This window comes from Coregonus clupeaformis, chromosome 23 (genome assembly GCF_020615455.1).
Source record: "Coregonus clupeaformis isolate EN_2021a chromosome 23, ASM2061545v1, whole genome shotgun sequence".
NCBI classification, from domain to species: domain Eukaryota; kingdom Metazoa; phylum Chordata; class Actinopteri; order Salmoniformes; family Salmonidae; genus Coregonus; species Coregonus clupeaformis.
Window position 1 is genome coordinate 59,252,308 of NC_059214.1, and position 25,776 is coordinate 59,278,083.

At 45.1% G+C, this 25,776-nt stretch overlaps 1 protein-coding gene across 1 annotated transcript in view; it reads right to left on the minus strand.

Moving 5' to 3' along the window:
* The window catches only part of LOC121577442 (otogelin-like protein), a 61,847-nt gene that overhangs the window by 32,547 nt on the left and 3,524 nt on the right, over nt 1–25,776 (minus strand). Inside the window, exons 4-22 of the mRNA XM_045206492.1 lie at nt 24,801–25,077; nt 23,866–24,071; nt 21,762–21,886; nt 21,426–21,532; nt 21,080–21,186; nt 18,665–18,790; nt 18,471–18,579; nt 18,341–18,387; nt 18,022–18,167; nt 17,794–17,926; nt 17,447–17,624; nt 17,185–17,309; nt 16,853–17,062; nt 10,603–10,771; nt 10,191–10,265; nt 9,979–10,022; nt 9,683–9,866; nt 8,691–8,798; nt 6,285–6,423 (exon numbers count right to left, since the gene is read on the minus strand). Coding sequence (XP_045062427.1) covers nt 6,285–6,423; nt 8,691–8,798; nt 9,683–9,866; nt 9,979–10,022; nt 10,191–10,265; nt 10,603–10,771; nt 16,853–17,062; nt 17,185–17,309; nt 17,447–17,624; nt 17,794–17,926; nt 18,022–18,167; nt 18,341–18,387; nt 18,471–18,579; nt 18,665–18,790; nt 21,080–21,186; nt 21,426–21,532; nt 21,762–21,886; nt 23,866–24,071; nt 24,801–25,077 — 2,615 coding nt within the window. The remainder of the gene's footprint in view (nt 1–6,284; nt 6,424–8,690; nt 8,799–9,682; nt 9,867–9,978; nt 10,023–10,190; nt 10,266–10,602; nt 10,772–16,852; nt 17,063–17,184; nt 17,310–17,446; nt 17,625–17,793; nt 17,927–18,021; nt 18,168–18,340; nt 18,388–18,470; nt 18,580–18,664; nt 18,791–21,079; nt 21,187–21,425; nt 21,533–21,761; nt 21,887–23,865; nt 24,072–24,800; nt 25,078–25,776) is intronic.

Sequence of the window (25,776 nt, forward strand, 5' to 3'; positions counted from 1 at the left end):
CTCTTCGACCATTCCGTCCGAGGGAGGGACGCAGCTAGGCGCCTGTTTTCGCTTCGCCAAGGAACTCGCAGCGTGGCCGACTTCGTGATCGAGTTCAAGACGTTGGCTGTGGAGAGTGGGTGGAATGAGGAGGCTCTGCAAGCGGCCTTTTACCAGGGTCTGTCGGAGCAGCTCAAGGATGAGTTGATCTCCTATCCGGAGCCTAGTGACCTGGACAGCTTGGTAGCCTTGTCTATTCGGGTGGATAATCGAGTCCGAGAGCGAAGGAGGGAGAAGCAATGGGTTCCGTCCAACCGATCAGCTTCTCAGGTTCCAGTCGGGTCGTCAAACTGCGCGGCTCGCTAAAGTTGGGAGGACTTTTAGCGAGCCAGTTTCGACCTCTCAATACCTCTGTCAGACCCCGTTTCCGGCTACCCTTATGAACAGGAATCAGAGCTTAGCGATTAACGCTTTTATCGATTCAGGTGCCGGTGGAAGCTTTCTAGATGCCGAGTTGGTGGAACAGCTGGGGCTTTCCAAGGAGCAATTGCCGGAAGCCATTGAAGCTACCACTCTGGACGGCAGTAGTCTGGCACGTATCACGATGAGGACTGAACCGGTTAAGATGCGGTTGTCGGGGAATCATTCTGAGATGATTTCATTCTTCATTCTGCCGTCTTCCCATGTTCCTCTGGTCCTTGGATACCCCTGGCTGAAGGAACACAATCCCACGTTCGATTGGGTGACGGGCAAGGTAACGAGTTGGAGCCTTGATTGTCATGCTAACTGTCTCAAGACTGCCTGCCCCCATTCGGTTCCCAGTCAGGTGATTGAGGCTAAACCCCCAGATTTGTCCCTGGTTCCCGAGACATATCACGATTTGGGGAAGTTTTCAGTAAGCAGAAGGCTCTGTCACTCCCTCCCCACCGACCATATGATTGTGCCATCAACCTGTTCCCTGGAGCTGTCTACCCCAAGGGAAGGTTATACAGTATCTCCCGACCTGAACGTGAGGCTTTGGAGACCTACATCAAGGAGTCCCTAGCTGCTGGTCTCGTTCGTCCCTCGTCATCACCCCTGGGGGCAGGATTCTTCTTTGTGGGTAAGAAGGATGGCTCTCTTCGACCGTGTATTGATTATCGGGGGTTGAATGACATCACGGTCAAGAACAAGTATCCCCTGCCCTTGATGAGTTCTGCCTTCGACTCCTTACAGGGTGCTACGGTGTTCACCAAGCTAGACCTACGCAATGCGTATCACATGGTCCGGATCAGAGAGGGGGACGAGTGGTTGACGGGGTTCAATACACCGATGGGTCACTTTGAGTATCAGGTGATGCCGTTTGGACTGACCAATGCTCCAGCGGTATTCCAGAGTATGGTGAACGACGTCCTGAGAGATATGATCGGTCTCTTTGTGTTTGTTTACCTGGATGACATTCTGATCTTCTCGAAGGAACCTTCCGACCACGTCCAGCATGTCCGGCAGGTTCTGCAGCGATTGTTGGAGAATCGCCTGTTCGTGAAGGCCGAGAAGTGCGAGTTTCACGCCCACACGACATCCTTTCTCGGGTACATCATCTCCAGGGGAGAGATTAGGATGGACCAGGAGAAGGTTAGAGCGGTTCTGGAATGGGCCCAGCCCGTATACGAGATTGCAGCTCCAGAGATTTTTTGGGGTTTGCGAATTTCTACCGCAGATTCATCCGGGATTACAGCCGTGTGGCCGCTCCGTTAACTGCCTTGACTTCCAGTATCAGGACCTTCAAGTGGAATCCGGAGGCGGATCGAGCGTTTCTGGATTTGAAGAGGCGATTCACCAACGCACCGATTCTCTCTCAACCGGACACGGCCCGTCAGTTCTCGTTGAAGTGAGACGCGTCTGATGTGGGAGTTGGCGCCATCCTGTCGCAGCGATGCTCCACGGACAGTAAACTCCATCCCTGCGCCTACTACTCTCGTCGCCTTTCGCCTGCGGAGAGGAATTACGATGTGGGTAACCGGGAGCTTCTCGCGGTGAAACTTGCCTTGGAGGAGTGGCGCCACTGGTTGGAGGGGGCGGAGCAACCGTTTATTGTCTGGACTGACCACAAGAATCTTGCTTACGTGCAATCGGCTAAACGTCTCAACTCCCGTCAGGCCAGGTGGGCGTTGTTTTTCGGACGATTCAAGTTTTCCCTGACGTTCCGACCTGGATCTAAGAACGGCAAGGCGGACGCCTTGTCCCGGATGTTCTCCAAGACGGAGGAGAGTGGGTCCAAGACCGAGACAATTCTTCCCCGGAACTGCGTCGTGGGAGCAGTTATGTGGAAGATTGAGGAGGAGGTGCTGGCGGCCCTTCGGACTCAGCCCGGTCCCGGTAACGGTCCACCCGGTCGGTTGTTTGTGCCTGAGTCGGTTCGTCCTGCTGTCCTCAAATGGTCCCCACGCCAGCAAGATGGCTTGTCACCCTGGCGTGGCTCGGACAATGGCGTTTCTTCGCAGACGTTTTTGGTGGCCTGCCATGGCCGAGGATACTCGGGGTTATGTTGCTGCCTGTCCAGTGTGTGCGCAGAATAAGAGTACCAATCGGCCCAGCTCTGGACTACTTCACCCCCCTTCCTATTCCCCGGCGACCATGGTCGCATCTGGCCCTGGACTTTGTCACGGGGTTGCCCGCTTCTGAGGGGGAACACGGTCGTTCTGACTATCGTGGACAGATTCAGCAAGTTCGCCCACTTTGTGCCAATTGCCAAGCTTCCCTCTGCCTCGGAGACGTCCGAGATCCTGGTTAGGGAGGTTTTCAGGGTCCACGGGTTGCCCAGTGATATCGTTTCCGACCGTGGCCCTCAGTTTACCTCTGCTGTCTGGAAGTCCTTCTGTTTGGCCATTGGAGCTACAGTCAGTCTCACATCTGGTTTTCACCCCCAATCTAATGGTCAGGCGGAGAGAGCCAACCAGAAGATGGAATCCACGCTACGCTGCCTGGCCTCTTCCAACCCCACCTCCTGGGTCTCTCAGTTGCCTTGGGTTGAGTATGCCCACAATACTCTCCCTACATCTGCCACTGGGATGTCTCCCTTCCAGTGCCTGTATGGCTACCAACCTCCCTTGTTCCCTTCTCAGGAGAAGGAGCTCAGTGCCTTCTGTTCAGGTCCATATTCGTCGTTGCCACCGGACCTGGCATCGGGCCAGAAAAGCACTCCTTAGAGTTTCGGACCGGTATCAGCTCCAGGCGAATCATCGCCGGATCCCCGCTCCCACCTACACCATCGGAGATAGGGTCTGGTTGGCCACACGGGATCTTCCTTTACGGACTGAGTCTAGGAAGTTGTTACCGAAGTTCATTGGTCCGTTTGTGGTGGAGAAGGTGATCAATCCGGTGGCAGTTCGACTCAAACTCCCGAGGACGCTCAGAGTCCATCCCACCTTTCATGTCTCCTGCCTCAAGCCTGTTTTTCTCAGTCCTCTGTTGCCTCCTCCGCCTCCTCCTCCTCCTCCTCGGATGATCGGAGGTGGTCCTGCCTACACGGTGCGTCGCATCATGGATTCCAGACGGCGGGGCCGGGGTTTCCAGTATCTCGTGGACTGGGAGGGGTATGGCCCTGAAGAGAGGAGTTGGATTCCGCGGCGACAGGTCCTAGATGCTGACCTCATCAGTGACTTCTACCGCCTCCATCCTGGCGCTCCGGGAGTCCGCCCGGTGGCGTTCGTCGGAGGGGGGTACTGTAACGATCCCGGCAGTCTGAGTCGGGTCCTGTCTGTGGACTAGTTTTTATGTTCGTTATCTCCAGTTTCCCGAGGGTTCTGAAACGCTCCGGGGAGCCCTCTTGATTTCCGCACCTGCATCCCATCAGCAATCTGCACACCTGGTCCTGATCATCACCCTTCTTAGGCTCTGGCCTAACATCCATTCCCTGCCGGATCGTTAGCCATGAACAGTAGGTTTACCAGAGTATCAGTCTTAGAGCCTAGCGTTAGTTTTGTTGTTTTTGCACCTTGTTGGTTTGTTGCTTACTTACCCCCGTTTTGTTCCATCTGCAGTCACCCGTCCGGAACCTTCATCCAACCTCTGCCTGGTGGTCGGCGGCTGCCGACCCAGGATGGGATCAACCACTGCACCCCCAACAACTAATCAACGCCGCCCGCTCTGTTCCCTGGATTATTCAGCATCACTTTTGAATTTGTAAATAAACACTCACCTTCGTTTCAACTTACCTTGTCCTGGTCTGCTTCTGGGTTCTGGCTTAGCAACTCGTGACACTAATTGAGTGTATGTAAACTTCTGACCCACTGGGAATGTGATGAAAGAAATAAAAGCTGAAATAAATAATTCTCTCTACTATTATTCTGACATTTCACATTCTTAAAATAAAGTGGTGATCCTAACTGACCTAAAACAGGGAATTTTTACTAGGATTAAATGTCAGGAATTGTGAAAAACTGAGTTTAAATGTATTTGGCTAAGGTATATGTAAACTTCCGACTTCAACTGTATCTGATAAACATGCTCCTATGAAGAGATTAAGAATTAAAGATAGAGCAAACCCATGGTTCACGCCTGAACTTTCTGAGTTAATTCAGCTAAGGAACAATTCTTGGTCTGAAGCCAGACACACTGGTAGCTCTGCTGACTGGCTCACCTTCAGATAACTTAGAAATACGTTTACTGCTTCCATAAAAAGGGCTAAATTGAACTATTTCATTAATTCCATATCTGACCCTTGTGGCAATCCAGCAAAAATTTGGGAAGGCTATTCAATCACTCAAAAGAAGCAGCTCTCTGCCCAATTAGGTTGTATTTAACTCCAATACTATAACAGACAAAACTGAAATAACATTTTATTGCAGCAGGCCATTTATTTGAAAGGGGAAATCGCAGCAATAAGGACAACTCTGAAAATACTGTTCATGAACATAATACAAGCTAATCTCTGATGCAACCCTGTTTAATCAGATTTGCCTGCTACTGTAAATGGTGACCCACTGTTCAGTCTTCGGCAAGTCACTACTAGGGAAGTTCTGGACTTCTGGCAGACATGCTTGATCCGTGACTTCTAAGGCTTGCTGCACCTCTGATTATGGAGCCTTTTCTCTTGGTTTTTATTCATAATGTGTGGAAGGTAGCCCTTGTTCTCCCATTCCATAAAGGTGGTGATCCCTGCGATCTTAATAATTATTGCCCAATTTCAAAACTTTCATGTCTACCGAAAATATTAGAACTCTTGGTAAATTCTCAGCTGCGGTCCATTTGACATAGTTAACGCACTAGCCAAGAAACAGCACTGCGCTGCCCTAACTGGGGCTTACATCTCTATGCGGATGACACAGTTATTTATTCCCGTGCCCCCTCAGTGCAGCAGGCCATTCACGACCTTCTGCTTGGCTTTAATTCAATTCAAGAATCGCTCACCGATCCTACATTAGTGTTAAATGTTGATAAAACCAAGTTTATGTCTCCAGGTCTTATAAAATGTATCATAAAGTTCTGTGTATCTGTACCTTGACACGAGCCCAAATTGAGCTAGCCCCCCATTATAAGCATCTATGTATTTGGATAAGCTGTCCTTTAAAACGCACATTAATAAGCTGACAAAAAGTTGCGAGTAGTCTTGTTTCCTGTATAGAAATACATCTTGTCTCACTTTTGAAAATAGGAGGAAGATAGTTCAAGCAACACTCTGTGTTAAAACCTCTAGATTCAGTCTACCACTCAGCCTTGCGTTTTATCACTGGTGATAATTTCCGTACGCATCATTGTCTCTTATAGTTCTGTTGTCTGGGAGTTTCTGACTACCAGAAGGGCCCAACATTGGCTATTATTTATATATAAAGCACTTCTCCAGAAACTCCCATACCATCTCACCTCACTTCTAAATTGGAAATCTAGTAACTATAAGACTCGCTCTCAAGACTGGTTGATATTAGAGGTTCCACGGGTCTCCTCTGAGTTAGGGAAGACTGCTTTCAGTTACTATGTGTCTCAGTCCTGGAATGACCTACATGTCACTCTAAAACGTTATTATTTGGTCACAGAAGGTGAATTTAGGGATAAAAAAATGTGACCAACGAAAACTGAAATTGTTTTGATTGTTTGTATGTATTTGTTTCTACAGCCTTTTGAATGTAACGTAATTTATTTGAAATGTTGTAACTGTAATTGTTTTGTGATCATGCTTAAATGTTTTGCTCACATTGCTTGAACTGTTGTTCTCAGGGCACCATTGGAAATGAGACCTTGGTCTCAATGGGTTTCCCTGGTTCAATAAAGGTTAATAAAAAAAAATACACACACACACACACACACACACACACACACACACACACCTTGAGTAGGTAGACCTGACAGTCCGAGTGGTAGTCATACTCCAGGCCGTCAAAGGTGTGGTAGTGTCTGTCGCTGTAGACCGTACACACTGCCGGACACGGAGAGTAATTACAGTTAAAATACCCCCGGTGACACACACTGGAGAGAGACAGAGACAGGGAGAGAGATACATAGACAGAGAGGGAGAAATACAGACAAAAATAAAGACAAAGAGAAGACAGTAAATTAAACACAATTGAGCATTTGAACAATATTTAGGATACTAGTGCTCTCTTTTTTTCATGTTAATAGCATTTAACAATCCTTAAAGGAAAAATCCACTGAAAAACTATTTTTTGGTATTTGTTTCATTAGTCCAATGTTTTGCATGTCAGCAATCAAGTTTTCAAGATATATAACTTTCAAAATACAGAAATACAGCCAGTATCAATTCATATCAAATTGTATTGGTCACATACGCCGAATACAACAGGTGTAGACTTCACAGTGAAATGCTTACTTAAGAGCCCATTCCCAACAACGCAGAGTTAAAAAGTATGAAAAATATTTGCTAAAAAAAAAGGAAATAGTAACACAATAAAATAACAATAACGAGGACATATATAAGGAATACCAGTACTGAGTCAATGTGCATCATACCGGCTGTATTTCTGTATTTTGAAAGTTATACTGTACAGTGCCTTTGGAAAGCATTCAGACCCCTTGACTTTTTCCACATTTTGTTAGGTTACAGCCTTATTCTAAAATTGATTAAATTGTTTTGTTCCCTCATCAATCAACACACAATACCCCACAATGACAGAGCAAAAACAGGTTTACAGACATTTTTGCTAATATATATATATTTTTAAAAGGAAATATCACATTTCCATAAGTATTCAGACCCTTTACTCAGTACTTTGTTGAAGCACCTTTGGCAGCGATTACAGCCTTGAGTCTTCTTGGGTATGACGCTACAAGCTTGGCACACCTGTATTTGGGGAGTTTCTCCCATTCTTCTCTGCAGATCCTCTCAAGCTCTGTCAGGTTGAATGGGGAGCGTTGCTGCACAGCTATTTTCAGATCTCTCCAGAGATGTTAGATCGGGTTCAAGTCCGGGCTCAGGCTGGGCCACTCAAGGACATTCAGAGACTTGTCCCGAAGCCACTCCTGAATTGTCTTGGCTGTGTGCTTATGGTCGTTGTCCTGTTGGAAGGTGAACCTTCGCCCCAGTCTGAGGTCCTGAGCGCTCTGGTGCAGGTTTTCATCAAGAATCTCTCTGTACTTTCTCCATTCATCTTTACCTCGATCCTGACTAGTCTCCCAGTCCGTGTTGCTGAAAAACATCCCCACAGCATGATGCTGCCACCACCATGTTTCACCGTAGGGATGGTGCCAGGTTTCCTCCAGACGTGACGCTTGGCATTCAGGCCAAAGATTCAATCTTGGTTTCATCAGACCAGAGAATCTTGTTTCTCATGGTCTGAGAGTCTTTAAGTGCCTTTTGGCAAACTCCAAGCGGGCTGTCAAGTGCCTTTTACTGAGGAGTGGCTTCCGTCTGGCCACTCTACCATAAAGGCCTGATTGGTGGAGTGCTGCAGAGATGGTTGTCCTTCTGGAAGGTTCTCCCATCTCCACAGAGGAACTCTAGAGCTCTGTCAGAGTGACCATCGGGTTCTTGGTCACCTCCCTGACCAAGGCCCTTCTCCCCCGATTGCTCAGTTTGGCCAGGCGGCCAGCTCTAGGAAGAGTCTTGGTGGTTCCAAACTTCTTCCATTTAAGAATGATGGAGGCCACAGTGTTCTTGGAGACCTTCAATGCTGCAGTGATTTTTTGGTACCCTTCCCCAGATCTGTGCCTTGACACAATCCTGTTTCGGAGCTCTACGGACAATTCCTTCGACCTCATGGCTTGGTTTTTACTCTGACATGCACTGTCAACTGTGGGACCTTATATAGACAGGTGTGTACCTTTCCAAATCATGTCCAATCAATTGAATTTACCACAGGCGGACTCCAATCAAGTTGAAGAAACATCTCAAGGATGATCAATGGAAACAGGATGCACCTGAGTTCAATTTCGAGTCTCATAGCAAAGGGTCTGAATACTTATTTTATATTTAATACATTTGCAAACATTTCTAAAAAGCTGTTTTCGTTTTCTCACTGTTTTCGTTTTCTCATTATGGGGTATTGTGTGTAGATTGCTGAGGATTTTTATTTTTAAATCCATTTTAGAATAAGGCTGTAACTTAACAAAATGTGGGAAAAGTCAAGCGGTCTGAATGCTTTCCGAAGGCACTGTATATCTTGAAAACATGATTGCTGACATTCAAAACATTTTGGGACTATATCAATAATGGACTAATGAAACAAATACCAAAGTACAGTTTTTCGGTGGAGTTTTCCTTTAAGGGAGGGTCTTACCATCTGTAACAGGGAGTGTCGACGGTCTCTCCTGGCAGATACTCCAGGCCCAGCCAGGCACAGGGACAGTTCTCTGGGTAGTAACACTCCCCACGGTGCAGCACCAGCCTACACACGCACCCACACACACACACACCCACACACACCCACACACAAGCACACACACAGACAGTATAAGCATTACAACAATCAGGGCACAAGCATGTGTGTGATAATACATTGTACATATCTTGTTCAGAAATAATAAAATACTTTTTTTCTGTGTTAACCCCTAAAAGTCTAAGCCTTTGGGGGGTGGGGTTATATTAAGCTAACATGTGGAATTGTTTTAAGATGATCATACCATGGATCATTTAGCTATTTGATTTGGAATTCTAGGGCCCCTGTAGGTATAAAACAATAAATATTGAATTTGGCCTTTACTGCTATAGCTTATAGAAAACGCATTGAATAACACATTCCTTGGGGCACAAAACTACTTCCATACTACTTCCAAAACTACTTTTTAAACCTGTACTGGGTTACCTTCAGATGAGTCCTCTGACACTTGTGGGGGTCATAGAACAAAACGGATTCGTGAGAGTCTCCTCTTTCCATTGTGGGGTGATATTAGTTTGTAGCCTAAACGGTTCGGATGCTACAGAAAGAAGTTGGCACATCGACTGTATCGACTTCAGACGAGTCCTGTGGCTCTTGTAGAGCAAAACGGAGAACACCATCATCTTCGGGAGAGCCTCATCTTTCCATAGTTTGTAGGCCAAACCGTTCGGATGCTACAGACGTTTTCGTGAGAAGACCGATTTTCGGGATGTCTCTAGGTCTGACAAACAGTGCTGTAGCGGATATGGTGGATTGAGACGCAGCCCATTCAAAAAAACAGATATCTCTAGCTTAAACAGACAGATTTTTATGGGGATCATGTTAATTAGTTTGACGCAAAGTTTTTTTTTTTTTTAAAGAGTTAAAATAACACACAGACACACACACCCTACCCAGGTGGGCAGACACAGCCAGGTATGCAGAGCGTGGTGGGAGGACAGGTGAGGTTCAACATCAGGTTCCGACAGGTGAGCTCACAAGCCACACCTCCTCGCCAAGCAGCCACCCCCTGGACCCCCTGCGGCTCAGAACAGCCGTGGAACACCTTTCCCTCCGGACACTGGCCTCGCTCCGGCTCTAAAACACACAGACAGAGGTCATTCAGAAACAGAGCTTTGTTGAAGGATGGATGGATGGAAAAAAAAAAAGGAATGGAGAGAGGGGAATAAGAGAGAGATGGTTGGTTGACCTCTTTCTTCTGGTACACACTCCATCCTTCCATTTGTGCACAGGCTGTTGATGGGAGACAGAGTGGGAGAAAGAGAATAACACTTTTTCAGAGCTCTAATGTTACCAATTAGGGAGATTGTTTGAAGGGTTTATGTCTGTGAAGTGAACTCTCTATAACCTCTCTATGAACCCTCTACGTAGCAGGGTTAGTATGTGTGTGTGGCTGCTTACCAAGGTCCGGCGGCGCTGAAGGACACCTCCCCTGGCTGGGACACCCCGCCAATAGAGTAACAATGACACTGAGACCTGAGAGAGAAAAGAGGAGAGGATGATGGAAGGGTCAAGTCCTATGTGTTTGACTGCCATCATTGAAATTGTTTGTTATTTGAAATTAGGGTTGTTGTACACAACAAAGTCATCAGCGATTTAATCATTTCTAACCAATCGTGTATCAAAGACAATGATGAATTTTCAAAATGCTGCTTTACCAATGTGGGTTCTGGCTCTGGCCCCACCAATCGGTTTCTGGTTAGAATGTGTTTGCGTTCTATGGATGTGGCGTAGCATTTTGCCGGAGCAAGGAGTTTGGGTAGCCAGGCAAGGTGTATGTTAGGTGACAACATGTAGGGGGGCGGAGTCTTACGGCTGAACGCAGCGTTGTCGTATGTCATCGTAGTAACTGCCCTCTGAGCAGCCACACCCCTCAGCACAGTCGTCATGGTTACAAGTCTCTCCGCTGGAGAGGGAGCGGCAGGAGCGGCCACAGGACGACACACAGGACTGGAACAGCATCCCACCCATACACACCACCCCTACACACACACGCAAACACATACACTCACACACCTGAGTTACACACCTCCATCACACCGCCTACACTGTAACAAATTGCTGTACATTTACAGCCAAAAATATACAGTTAGCTACTGTAATTATATATTCCAGTACAGTAGAGTACTGTAAAGAGCAATGGATTATGGGGGCTCAATGGCATTCCGCTACACTGTTGTAAAATTACAGCAATTTTGCTGTATATTTACAGCAGCATACTGTGAATTATGGTGCATTGTGGGAAAATGTTTTGGTGGCGGGGAAAGAATATCTGGCTCATTAACATACAGTGAGGGAAAAAAGTATTTGATGCCCTGCTGATTTTGTACGTTTGCCCACTGACAAAGACATGATCAGTCTATAATTGTAATGGTAGGTTTATTTGAACAGTGAGAGACAGAATAACAACAAAATAATCCAGAGAAATGCATGTCAAAAATGTTATAAATTGATTTGCATTTTAATGAGGGAAATAAGTATTTGACCCCCTCTCAATCAGAAAGATTTCTGGCTCCCAGGTGTCTTTTATACAGGTAACGAGCTGAGATTAGGAGCACACTCTTAAAGGGAGTGCTCCTAATCTCAGTTTGTTACCTGTATAAAAGACACCTGTCCACAGAAGCAATCAATCAATCAGATTCCAAACTCTCCACCATGGCCAAGACCAAAGAGCTCTCCAAGGATGCCAGGGACAAGATTGTAGACCTACACAAGGCTGGAATGGGCTACAAGACCATCGCTAAAGCAGCTTGGTGAGAAGGTGACAACAGTTGGTGCGATTATTCGCAAATGGAAGAAACACAAAATAACTGTCAATCTCCCTCGGCCTGGGGCTCCATGCAAGATCTCACCTCATGGAGTTGCAATGATCATGAGAACGGTGAGGAATCAGCCCAGAACTACACGGGAGGATCTTGTCAATAATCTCAAGGCAGCTGGGACCATAGTCACCAAGAAAACAATTGGTAACACACTACGCCGTGAAGGACTGAAATCCTGCAGCGCCCGCAAGGTCCCCCTGCTCAAGAAAGCACATATACAGGGCCGTCTGAAGTTTGCCAATGAACATCTGAATGATTCAGAGGAGAACTGGGTGAAAGTGTTGTGGTCAGATGAGACCAAAATGGAGCTCTTTGGCATCAACTCAACTCGCCGTGTTTGGAGGAGGAGGAATGCTGCCTATGACCCCAAGAACACCATCCCCACCGTCAAACATGGAGGTGGAAACATTATGCTTTGGGGGTGTTTTTCTGCTAAGGGGACAGGACAACTTCACCACATCAAAGGGATGATGGACGGGGCCATGTACCATCAAATCTTGGGTGAGAACCTCCTTCCCTCAGCCAGGGCATTGAAAATGGGTCGTGGATGGGTATTCCAGCATGACAATGACCCAAAACACACGGCCAAGGCAGCAAAGGAGTGGCTCAAGAAGAAGCACATTAAGGTCCTGGAGTGGCCTAGCCAGTCTCCAGACCTTAATCCCATAGAAAATCTGTGGAGGGAGCTGAAGGTTTGAGTTGCCAAACGTTAGCCTCAAAACCTTAATGACTTGGAGAAGATCTGCAAAGAGGAGTGGGACAAAATCCCTCCTGAGATGTGTGCAAACCTGGTGGCCAACTACAAGAAACGTCTGACCTCTGTGATTGCCAACAAGGGTTTTGCCACCAAGTACTAAGTCATGTTTTGCAGAGGGGTCAAATACTTATTTCCCTCATTAAAATGCAAATTAATTTATAACATTTCTGACATGCGTTTTTCTGGATGTTTTTGTTATTATTCTGTCTCTCACTGTTCAAATAAACCTACCATTAAAATTATAGACTGATCATGTCTTTGTCAGTGGGCAAACGTACAAAATCAGTAGGGGATCATATACTTTTTTCCCTCACTGTATTTGGAGGCGTGCCTTGTAAGAGGCTATATTTGTTGTACCCGTAAGTAAGAATGCTGTACACCACATAATACAGTACCATACTGTATTTTAGGAGAGCAAAAACCTTTTGAACAGTAATGCGTGCATGGTATTGTTGTTTCTGGCTCATTAACATATTTAGAGGCGTGCCTTGTAAGAGACCATATTTGTTGCACCCATTAGTGAGAGTGCTGTACCAATTTAACTGAAATGTGGTAGTAGTTCCTTAACAATTTAATGTGTGTAGGGAACAGATCAGAGTGGCAGCAAGTCTCAAACCTAATGGTTGAGTGTTTAGTAGTGATGGAAAACCAAGGCTTTCTGAAGGCTTCGGCACTTTCACCAAATTGTGCCAAAAAATTGTTCATTACTCTGAGCGTCACTATATGTTCACAATGCACATTAGTGACATCTGCTGGTCAGCAATAATAGCAGCAAGTGAATATCAGATAGACTTCACAGTTTTCATTAAAACTTTGTAGCGCAGCGGCAAGTCGTTGGCTTTAGCAGCCTATAATCGAGTGGAATACCAGGTTTACATCATCCTTCAATTTTTTGCCTTCAAGTTTACTATATATTTTTTACTGAATCTATGGCATTATTTAGGATGCTTAAGACAGAAGCTATTACTATGCTAAATAAAACAAATGCAGAAAGTGTGGTTTCACATAAAACATACCCTCAAATCCCTGAATGTTCCATAGTTCCCTACTCTACCTGCTAAGCTACCAGTCAGATGAAATGTTATGGACAAACTCCTAACTATATACAGTGGGGAGAACAAGTATTTGATACACTGCCGATTTTGCAGGTTTTCCTACTTACAAAGCATGTAGAGGTCTGTAATTTTTATCATAGGTACACTTCAACTGTGAGAGACGGAATCTAAAACAAAAATCCAGAAAATCACATTGTATGATTTTTAAGTAATTCATTTGCATTTTATTGCATGACATAAGTATTTGATACATCAGAAAAGCAGAACTTAATATTTGGTACAGAAACCTTTGTTTGCAATTACAGAGATCATACGTTTCCTGTAGGTCTTGACCAGGTTTGCACACACTGCAGCAGGGATTTTGGCCCACTCCTCCATACAGACCTTCTCCAGATCCTTCAGGTTTCGGGGCTGTCGCTGGGCAATACGGACTTTCAGCTCCCTCCAAAGATTTTCTATTGGGTTCAGGTCTGGAGACTGGCTAGGCCACTCCAGGACCTTGAGATGCTTCTTACGTAGCCACTCCTTAGTTGCCCTGGCTGTGTGTTTCTGGTCGTTGTCATGCTGGAAGACCCAGCCACGACCCATCTTCAATGCTCTTACTGATGGAAGGAGGTTGTTGGCCAAGATCTCGCGATACATGGCCCCATCCATCCTCCCCTCAATACGGTGCAGTCGTCCTGTCCCCTTTGCAGAAAAGCATCCCCAAAGAATGATGTTTCCACCTCCATGCTTCACGGTTGGGATGGTGTTCTTGGGGTTGTACTCATCCTTCTTCTTCCTCCAAACACGGCGAGTGGAGTTTAGACCAAAAAGCTATATTTTTGTCTCATCAGACCACATGACCTTCTCCCATTCCTCCTCTGGATCATCCAGATGGTCATTGGCAAACTTCAGACGGGCCTGGACATGCGCTGGCTTGAGCAGGGGGACCTTGCGTGCGCTGCAGGATTTTAATCCATGACGGCGTAGTGTGTTACTAATGGTTTTCTTTGAGACTGTGGTCCCAGCTCTCTTCAGGTCATTGACCAGATCCTGCCGTGTAGTTCTGGGCTGATCCCTCACCTTCCTCATGATCATTGATGCCCCACGAGTTGAGATCTTGCATGGAGCCCCAGACCGAGGGTGATTGACCGTCATCTTGAACTTCTTCCATTTTCTAATAATTGCGCCAACAGTTGTTGCCTTCTCACCAAGCTGCTTGCCTATTGTCCTGTAGCCCATCCCAGCCTTGTGTAGGTCTACAATTTTATCCCTGATGTCCTTACACAGCTCTCTGGTCTTGGCCATTGTGGAGAGGTTGGAGTCTGTTTGATTGAGTGTGTGGACAGGTGTCTTTTATCCAGGTAACGAGTTCAAACAGGTGCAGTTAATACAGGTAATGAGTGGAGAACAGGAGGGCTTCTTAAAGAAAAACTAACAGGTCTGTGAGAGCCGGAATTCTTACTGGTTGGTAGGTGATCAAATACTTATGTCATGCAATAAAATGCAAATTAATTACTTAATAATCATACAATGTGATTTTCTGTATTTTTGTTTTAGATTCCGTCTCTCACAGTTGAAGTGTACCTATGATACAAATTACAGACCTCTACATGCTTTGTAAGTAGGAAAACCTGCAAAATCGGCAGTGTATAAAATACTTGTTCTCCCCACTGTATTTGTAAGTCCAGTGTCCAGTAGAGATCAGTGTTTGAAAGCAGCTTTTAATCGAAGAAAGCAACTATGGTGAAATCAGTGGGATCTCGCATTTTGCAAGACAGTTTGAAAAAGCACGTGATCAAACGAAGCTTCGGACGTCATCGAAGACGTACTTCTGATTAAGTGATACATGCATCGGCACACTGCTTCAAAGTTAGCTGCTTAGCGATTTCGACGCATGCCTCGGAGCTCCGGTATCAAACCTAACTTCACTAGTGTTTAGCCATGTTCTTTTGATCTGTTTTGCCCTGTAGTCACTGCCAGTTTAGATGCCTTTGTTAAGGGCACTACAAGTGCAAGTGATATAAAACACCAAATATTCATTGGTATGCTGCTGCTGTAAAATATTATTATATATTCACTGTTGGTAATTGCTGTAATTTTATTACAATACAATTGAACAATAAAGTACTTTATTGCTGTTTTGTTGTATATGTATTGCAGCATTCTGTAAATTATGGTGCATTGTGGACATGTTTTGTGGGAGGGGAAAGAATAGCTGGCTCATTAACATATTTTGAGGCGTGCCTTGTAAGTTAGTGAGAATGCTGTACCAATTGAACTGATACAGTATGTGGTAGTAGTGCCCTAACAATTTAATGTGTATATGACCAGAGTGGCAGCAAGTCTTAAACCTTTGCTGGTTTAGTGTTTTTTCCAAGTCCTTTTGGTCTGTTTTGCCCTGTAATCACGGCCAGTTTGGAAGCCTTTGTTTAGGCCTCTAGAATAATGATGAGTGAGAAAGTTACAGACGCACAAATATCCTACCCCCAAGACATGCTAACCTCTCATCATTACAATAACAGGGGAGGTTAGCATTTTTTTTTTGGGGGGGGGTATAATATTTATGCCTCTGTAACTTTCTCACTCATCATTATTCAGGATTCATTCACAATAATGTAGAAGTGTTAAGAAACATATTGTATTCTTATTTACAATAAAAGCGACTACAAAATGACGCAATACATTATTTACCATTCATTTCTACTGGGCACAAGATAATATGAAACACAACCAAAACAAACAGCAAATGCATCCAACAAATTTGTAGAGTCACAAGCTTGATGTAGTCATTGCGTGCTATGAATATGGGGCCAAATACTTAACTTTTTACTACTTTAATACACATATAAAGTGAAATTGTCCCAATACTTTTGGTCCCCTAAAATGGGGGGACTATGTACATAAAGTGCTGTAATTTCTAAACGGTTCACCCGATATGGATGGAAATACCCCCAAAATAAAGCTGACAGTCTGCACTTTAACCTCATAGTTATTGTATCATTTCAAATCCAAAGTGCTGAAGTACAGAGCCAAAACAACAACAAAATTGTCACTGTCCCAATACTTTTGGAGCTCACTGTATATCAAATACAACGTAACAGAAATACTGCCCATCGTTGGGACTAGTTGCCTTCACTGTAAATCTGCAATAGTTTACTAACCACTGTGCTTCCAGTAATGCACTGTAAATTCTAAAAATACAGCATGTTGCTGTAGTCAGGTGTTACAGTAATATGCTGTAAATTAGTGTTTCAGAAAAGGTCCTGTAAATCTACAGTAATTTACTGGCTTCTGTGCTGCCAGTATTTTACTGTAAATGTACAGTAACCTACTGGCTACTGTGCTGCCAGTAATTTACTGTAAAAATTACACTTTCTACAGTGTAGACACACCACCGCTACACACAGACACATCATTCTCCGGCTCTCCACTGCCCAGACTCACCACACTCTGAGACGTGGGCCCTGTAGTTGACAGCAACATGGTGTTTGGAGCAGAGGTAAGTGTAGTGGGCCAGGGCCGTACACAGACAGGCATTTCCACAGCGACAGGCCTGGTAGCGACACTGTTGCTGGTACACACTAGGACTGACGTAACCATGGCAGGGAGCAAACACACTCCCCATCAACACCTCACACAGAGAGGCGTAGAACACTGTAACACACACACACACTTCTCAGCTTTTGAGAGGATATAGCTGCAGCAAAACATTAAGATATTTCAAGCAGTCAATGGAGGTCAGGGTTAGAGTTTTGAGGTCAGGGGTGAGAGGTTACCGTTGTGCTGGTTCATCTCACAGGGGTCGATGATTGGCTGGTTGATGGGGGCGGAGCAAGCAGATGAGACCCTCCAGGAGTTAGCATGGAGCTGGGGAGTCCCCTCTATCATGCCTGCTGGAGAACTATACACACACAGGCCAAATGTCATGAATATACTTACTGTAATACTCTTTTACTCAACTGCCTCAGATAAAAATGCCCAAAACCTTTTCTCCAAAGGACATTTAGGGGTCAGTATGAGAGGAAGTAGTTTCCTTACAGGAAGTCGTCCCGCAGATTTCCGTTGAAGGTTCCACAAAGGCCCACCGTGTTCCCGCGCCATTGGCTGTCCAGTTGTAGGTAGACACGCCCACCACGCCCGTCATACTGCAGACGCAGTCCAAGCAAGGTCCTCAGCTGGACGAACACCGACGTTAGCCTCTGCACCTCCACTACATCTACACACATAAACGTATATTACATTTGATGTTAAATAAGGTGTTCCACAAGGCTGTGTGTTGGGACCATTACTGTTCTCTCTATACATGCTACCTGATGTTAACCGTATCATACTGCATATTATAAGAAGTAATGATAGGAGTATCAATAAAGTTGACTGTATCGTACCATCGGTGTAGGGCAAAGTGGGAGCAGGGTTGACCCCTATAAGCACCTCCCCCTCTCGGGTCAGAGTCACCTGGTGACTAACATTTTCATCCAGTACCACTGTCACCGACTGGATACACGCCTGCTGCTGGGCCTGTACACACACACACACACAAGATTGTTTCAGATTGTGTGTGTGTTACCTATGTGAAGGTGATATACTGCAATGTGTGTTTGTGTGTGTGTTACCTCTGTGCAGGTGGTGTACTGAACGGTAACAGTGAATCTGCTGCCAATCCGGCTCTTAGCCAAGACGTACTGACACGTCCCCGGTTGCAGGAACATTCTCCCATCGAACGACGTCACAAACACATCACCTACTACTGAACACTCCACTGAGAGAGAGAGAGAGAGAGAGAGAGAGAGAGAGAGAGAGAGAGAGAGAGAGAGAGAGAGAGAGAGAGAGAGAGAGAGATAGAGAGAAGGCAGGCAGGCAGGCATTGAAAGGTGTGACACTGGATCGTTCAGCTTATGTGTTTCTGATCATATGACCTGAGAGTTTGCTCACCTGTACAGTTGTTCTCTGTGCAGTTCCACACTCCCCCCATACACACACTGTAAATACACCACAGGTTAGTGACACACAAACACACCCACACACACGAACACACACACAAGTCACACACACACACACTCACCAGACGCTGCAGCCCTGCTCCAGAGTGTGTCCCTGTGTGTATGATGTGCCGTGGTAGACACAAGGACACTGAGACACTGCTATACACGTCCCATTCTGTAGAATCAACCCTAAAATAGTCGGACACACAGAGGGTGAGATGGAGTGTGTGTGTTTGTGAGTGTGACATGTGTGTATAAGTGTGTTTGTGTGTACCGTCAGGGCAGTAGCATCCGTCCAGACAGTGCAAGTTGGTTCCCAGACACTCCTTGTCAAAGGTACAGGTGGGAGGACAGCAGCTGATACAGTCTCTATGGACAAAACTCTCCTCACAACCATCATCTAAGGAACAGTCAAATGAAGAACTTACTGTAGTAATAAGTTAGCTAACTGTTAGTTAAAGGTTGGGGTTAATGTTATGCTCTAGAACTTTTAGAACATTTCAGCTAGTAGTTTTAAAAGTGGTGCAAACGAGCCAAAACGGGTTCCAGTTTATTGTGTACAATTATGTACTATGTCATCTATTTCGTATGATATGTTACGTCATGCAAAATATTATTATTATAATATTCTTTGCAATTTGTATGATATGTAACGAATCCAATTCGTACAATATGTTACGAATTAGTTGTGCTTAAAGGGACATTTTTATTTTTTTAACTTAATAGTCATCATCTCCAGCACCACCCCAACATCAACATACAGTGAGGGAAAAAATTATTTGATCCCCTGCTGATTTTGTACGTTTGCCCACTGACAAAGAAATTATCAGTCTATAATTTTAATGGTAGGTTTAATTGAACAGTGAGAGACAGAATAACAACAAAAAAATCCAGAAAAACGGATGTCAAAAATGTTATAAATTGATTTGCATTTTAATGAGGGAAATAAGTAATTGACCCCTCTGCAAAACATGACTTAGTACTTGGTGGCAAAACCCTTGTTGGCAATCAGAGGTCAGACGTTTCTTGTAGTTGGCCACCAGGTTTGCACACATCTCAGGAGGGATTTTGTCCCACTCCTCTTTGCAGATCTTCTCCAAGTCATTAAGGTCTCGAGGCTGACGTCTGGCAACTCCAACCTTCAGCTCCCTCCACAGATTTTCTATGGGATTAAGGTCTGGAGACTGGCTAGGCCACTCCAGGACCTTAATGTGCTTCTTCTTGAGCCACTCCTTTGTTGCCTTGGCTGTGTGTTTTGGGTCATTGTCATGCTGGAATAACCACCCACTACCCATTTTCAATGCCCTGGCTGAGGGAAGGAGGTTCTCACCCAAGATTTGACGGTACATGGCCCCGTCCATCGTCCCTTTGATGCGGTGAAGTTGTCCTGTCCCCTTAACAGAAAAACACCCCCAAAGCATAATGTTTCCACCTCCATGTTTGACGGTGGGGATGGTGTTCTTGGGGTCATAGGCAGCATTCCTCCTCTTCCAAACACGGCGAGTTGAGTTGATGCCAAAGGGCTCCATTTTGGTCTCATCTGACCACACCACTTTCACCCAGTTCTCCTCTTAATCATTCAGATGTTCATTGGCAAACTTCCGACGGGCATGTATATGTGCTTTCTTGAGCAGGGGGACCTTGCGGGCGCTGCAGGATTTCAGTCCTTCACGGCATAGTGTGTTACCAATTGTTTTCTTGGTGGCTATGGTCCCAGCTGCCTTGAGATCATTGACAAGATCCTCCCGTTTAGTTCTGGGCTGATTCCTCACCGTTCTCATGATAATTGTAACTCCACGAGGTGAGATCTTGCATGGAGCCCCTGGCCGAGGGAGATTGACAGTTCTTTTGTGTTTCTTCCATTTGCGAATTATCGCACCAACTGTTGTCAACTTCTCACTAAGCTGCTTGGCGATGGTCTTGTAGCCCATTCCAGCCTTGTGTAGGTCTACAATCTTGTCCCTGACATCCTTGGAGAGCTCTTTGGTCTTGGCCATGGTGGAGAGATTGGAATCTGATTGATTGATTGCTTCTGTGGACAGGTGTCTTTTATACAGGTAACAAACTGAGATTAGGAGCTCCTAATCTCTGCTCGTTACCTTTTTAAAAGACACCTGGGAGCCAGAAATCTTTCTGATTGAGAGGGGGTCAAATACTTCTTTCCCTCATTAAAATGCAAATCAATTTATAACATTTTTGACATATGTTTTTCTGGATTTTTGTTGTTGTTATTCTGTCTCTCACTGTTCAAATAAACCTACCATTAAAATTATAGACTGATCATTTCTTTGTCAGTGGGCAAACGTACAAAATCAGCAGGGGATCAAATACTTTTTTCCCTCACTGTACATGTGAAAATTGCGCGTTTCTATGTTTTGTAATAAAAAAGATAGAGGAAGATGAGTGTTTCCAATGACATCATCAACCAATTAGTAGACAAATAGTAGGCAATTAGTAGGCAATGCCTACTCATAATTGGTTAAAATCACATGATGCACACTGATGATGTCATTGGAAACACTTTTCTTCCTATTTATTTTTTTCCACAAAACATAGAAACACACCATCTTCACACATGTTGATGTTGGGGTGGTCCTGGAAAATAAGAATATGAAGTAGAATATTTTGGAAATTTCCCGTTAAGATCCCGGACTGCATCTTTAAGTTAGGTTAGTATAATGTTACTGACTGCAGGAAGGGAAGCTGTCTCTCCACTCTCGTACAGGGTATCCTACATGGCTGCAGGCTCGTGTGTACTCCACCAACGCACGACAAAACGTCTCCTCATCATCAGACCTGGATCACAGCAGACAACAGTCAGAAATACTCAGACACCACTCAGACAACACTCAGAAAATATTCAGAGAACAGTCAGACAATATTCAGACAACAGTCAGAGAATAGTGAGACAACACTTAGAGAATAGTCAGACAATAGTCAGACAACAGTCAGAGAATAATCAGTCAGACTACAGTCAGACAGAAGACAGGCAATTCACTCACTCACTCACACACACACACTGGGGTGTGACTTACACACAGAGGTCGGAGACACAACTGGCCACGTAGGGGTTTGGATCAATGTTATCATGACAGGACAGGAAGGGGAAGAACAGGAGAGCACTGCACTTCTCTATGGCATCCTACACACACACACACACACACACACACACACACACACACACACACACACACACACACACACACACACAAACACACACACACACTCATACAAAAACATCAACATAATACAATAAAACACAGAAAATCATTGCACAGTCTTATGGCACACTGACAACCCAGGTTCAAGTAATAAGTTCCAAACAGACAGACAGACAGACAGACATACAGACACAGACAGACAGCTCTTACGTCCATGTCAGACTCAGAGTGGCAGGGGCCAGTGAAGACTATGTCCACCAGAGGGCAGCCTCTCTCATGGGGCAGATCTACTGACCAGCTGTTAGCAAACACTGCTGGCTCCTCTGTCTGCACACCTACACACACACACACACACACACACGAAACACGCGCACACACGGTTAGGAATCCTTACTCTACATGCCTGAAAATAATCCAATATAATAGAATAACTGTATAATAACTGTATATTAAAATTACTTATCTCCTCTGCTACTAGTGGAAGCTCCTCAGAGGAGGAAGGGGAGGACCATCCTCCTCAGGGAATTTCATAAAAATGTAAATTGTAAAACATTAAAAAAGTTATCCTTTTTAGATAAAACTATACTAAATATAATCACGTCACCAAATAACTGATTAAAACATACTACTTGCAAAGAAGGTCTACAGTAGCCTCAACAGCACTCTGTAGGGTAATACCATGGTGTAGCCGGAGGACAGCTAGCTTCCGTCCTCCTCTGGGTACATTGACTTCAATACAAAACATAGGAGGGTCATGGTTCTCACCCCCTTCCATAGACTTACACAGTAATTATGACAACTTCCGGAGGATGTCCTCCAGCCTATCAGAGCTCTTGCAGCATGAACTGACATGTTGTCCACCCAATCAAAGGAACAGAGAATTAATCTAGTACTGAAAGCATAAGCTACATCTAGCTAGCACTGCAGTGTATACAATGTGGTGAGTAGTTGACTCAAAGAGAGAGAAAGACAATAGCTGAACAGTTTTGAAAAAGAGAGAAATAGAGAGAGAGTGAGAGATTGTCATTTTTTTTCACTTTCAGTTTCACTTACTTAGCTAGCAAATGCAGCTAGCTAGTTTAGCCTACTGAAACACCCTGCTCAAACAGAGGGATGCTATGTTAGCTAGCTGGCTATGACTTTCCAACACAACACTGGAACTCTTCCAAGTCAAGGTAAGCTTTTGGTATTACTAATTTATTGTCACCGGGGCATGCCAGTGTAACTGCTTACTGACTGTACACTAACTTTACTGCATGATTGTAGCGGGTTTACTAACGCGTTAGTTCTATTAGCTATGCTGACTATGATGCATATGGTGACAAAGATGTAGACTGTGTGTAGCGGTTTGGCTTGGAAAGGTTTTTTCGCCTGGTCACATACAGCTGATGTGTGGTGCATTGAAGTCCACAAGCGAAAAGAAGAGAAGAAATACAACGTGGCTGTTATGAGAGTGAACTGTGTTTACGAGTGATCAGGGGTGTATTCATTCCGCCGATTCTGTTGAAAAACGTTTCTTAAACGGAAGCAAACGCAACAAAACGGGGATAAACATATCTGAATTTGTCCAATAGAAACTCTTGTTGCAACTGTTGAGCTAATGGTTACACCCTAGATCAGCTAGATGCAAGAGTGGGCAAGGCGGTATTGAATGTCACTGTCGGTCTGTCACCTCAAATTTGTCTCTCGACCTGTGTGCACCTAAGTTGTAAACTTTCATTCATAGGCTAGGTTGTAGCAACCTCATGATGGGTATAGGGAAAATGTGAGTATCATGTAGTAGCCTAAACCTATCGCTGTTACATTGAACTGGGTGAATGGAATATGAATGAGAGTCATCCAATGTGCTGTAATAGAAAAAGAGCATGCTCATGAAAAAAATTCGTCCTCCCTCATCTTAAACGGCACTGACCGCCACTGTCTGCTACACTCTGCTCTACTTTCCTCTCTTCTCCTCTCCTCTGCTTTCCACTTGTCTCCTTTCCTCCTTCTCTTCTCCTCTCTGCTCTCCTTTCCCCTTTGCTCTCTCTTCCCTCTCTCCTCTCCTCTCTTCTCCTCTCCCTCTCTCCTCTCCTCTCCTGTCTAGGTCATGTTACAGGACTACGGCCTCCTCCTCAGTATTAATAACTATAATGGTTCCCTGTGGTGCTGAGAGGAGAAAGGTTGTGATGGAGGGATGATTGGGTGCTGAGACAGAGGATAAGAGATGTGTGGAGGAAGGAGGATAAGAGGCTGGTTGGACCCGTCTGTCCAGTCTTACAGTGGGCTTTGATGAGGTGTGTGTGAGTGTTGTGAGTGAGTGTGTGTCTCTCACCGCGGGCAGTGGTGAGGTCATCGTTGGGCAGGTTGTTGTAGTTCCCGCAGAGGCCACAGGGGGTGCCGTGGTGCTGTTCAGACATCTTCAGATATACTCCGCTCTCTCCGTCCCACGCCAGAGAGAAGCCAAACACACTCTTCACCAGAAGGTAGTCAGCCAGACGCTCTATAAACACACCTCCTATTGTCTGGGGCAAGCTCAGCCTACGCACACACGCAGGGATGGGCATAAATTACAAAATACAATTATAAAATACAGATACAAAATACCATAAAGATCAATGTATCAAAATAAACTACAAAATACATGTGTTTTGTAGTGTATTTAAAAAAATAAAAATACATTTGCAGGTAGCCGGCCCGAACAGCAACCACATTCTCAGTAACAGTTACAAAATGTTTTTACTGGCTATGACTGTGATATGTTGTTGTTTAACTACCTTAGTTGAGCAAGTCACTCTGGATACGTGTGTCTGCTAAATGACCAAAATGTAAATGTATATGTGAAAATGAACATACCAAAAATAACTGCAAAGCACACTGTGTATTGTTTCGGGCGGAGCTTATTAGAATAATACTCAACATGCTATTCAATTGTTAATTTTTACATAAGCATTTATATTTAGTTCATTTAGCACATGCTTTTATCACACCCTAGTGCTATCAGACTTCTGATACCAATGCAGGGCGAAAGGGCGGCCACAAAATATGAACCTCTATAAAAAAAAAATGTATATCATTTATTTTGTATTCTGAAAATACAAATTAGAGTATTTAGAAAATACAAAATACATTAGAGTGTAATTCAATTTACAAAATACTGCCCATCTCTGTACACACGCACGCACACAGGCACACACACGCACATTAGCATAAAGCATACACACACACATTACAACAGAACACATACACATTCCTCCATAGCCCACCCACCTGCGGCCCCCCTGGTGGACTTGGTATCCAGAGATGTGGATCTCCTCCTCGTTGGGGAAGAAGAGACTGAGAGCCCTGGGACAGGAGTACACACTGCCCTCACACACACGGCTGTTATGGACCCACACAGTGTACTGTGGTGTGGCTGAGCGGCAGTCCTGGGCCAGTATGTAGGAGCAGGTTCCAGGGTAGTAGAAGTAGCTGCCATCGAACGTCTCATAGTGGTGCTGACCCCAAGACCTGCAGATCCCATCTCTGTCCTGGCCCTGGTTAGGAACTACATGCACGCACACACACACACACACACACACACTCTGAGTTGTGCACGCTTATCTCAACTCTGAATCGGCTTGAAGGTGCACTGGTGTGTGTGTTTGTCTGTAGGAGGCAATGGAGAGGGGGGGGGTTGCCCACAGTGCCAGCTCACTAAAAGCCGCTTAGTTACAGGAAACCCCCGTCTCTCTGCCATTCCCAGCCAACTAGACCCACTGTCTAACAGTGTTGGTGCTCTGGTGGGACTTTAGCCAGGTAGGTACTTGGTTGACAGGAACAGTGTGTAACAGAGTTCCTCCCTGTCTGCCACACCCAGGACGAGAACCCGAAAAGCAACACTTCATATTCCTGACACTAGTGTGCTTACCATCGCGCCACCAAATCATGGTGGTTGGGTGAAGGAAACACTACTTCAGGTCTCAGGCAAGGTATTACTATAGAGGCTCTACTAGAGACCCATCTCTGATGTATAGAGACCCTGTGTAGTCTACAGAAACTCAACCCTAATCCTCCAGACTTCACACACTATGGACTGGTGAGTGTGTGTATGTGAGTGTATGTGTGCGTGCCTGTGTGTGTGTGGTTTTTTATGACAGTGTGGACAGCTTATTAATGGTTGCTGATGGATGTGTCAGTCTGACTCTCATGCAGGCACACACACACACCAAAATGAAACATACATTGTGGTTCTAGGTTCAAGATG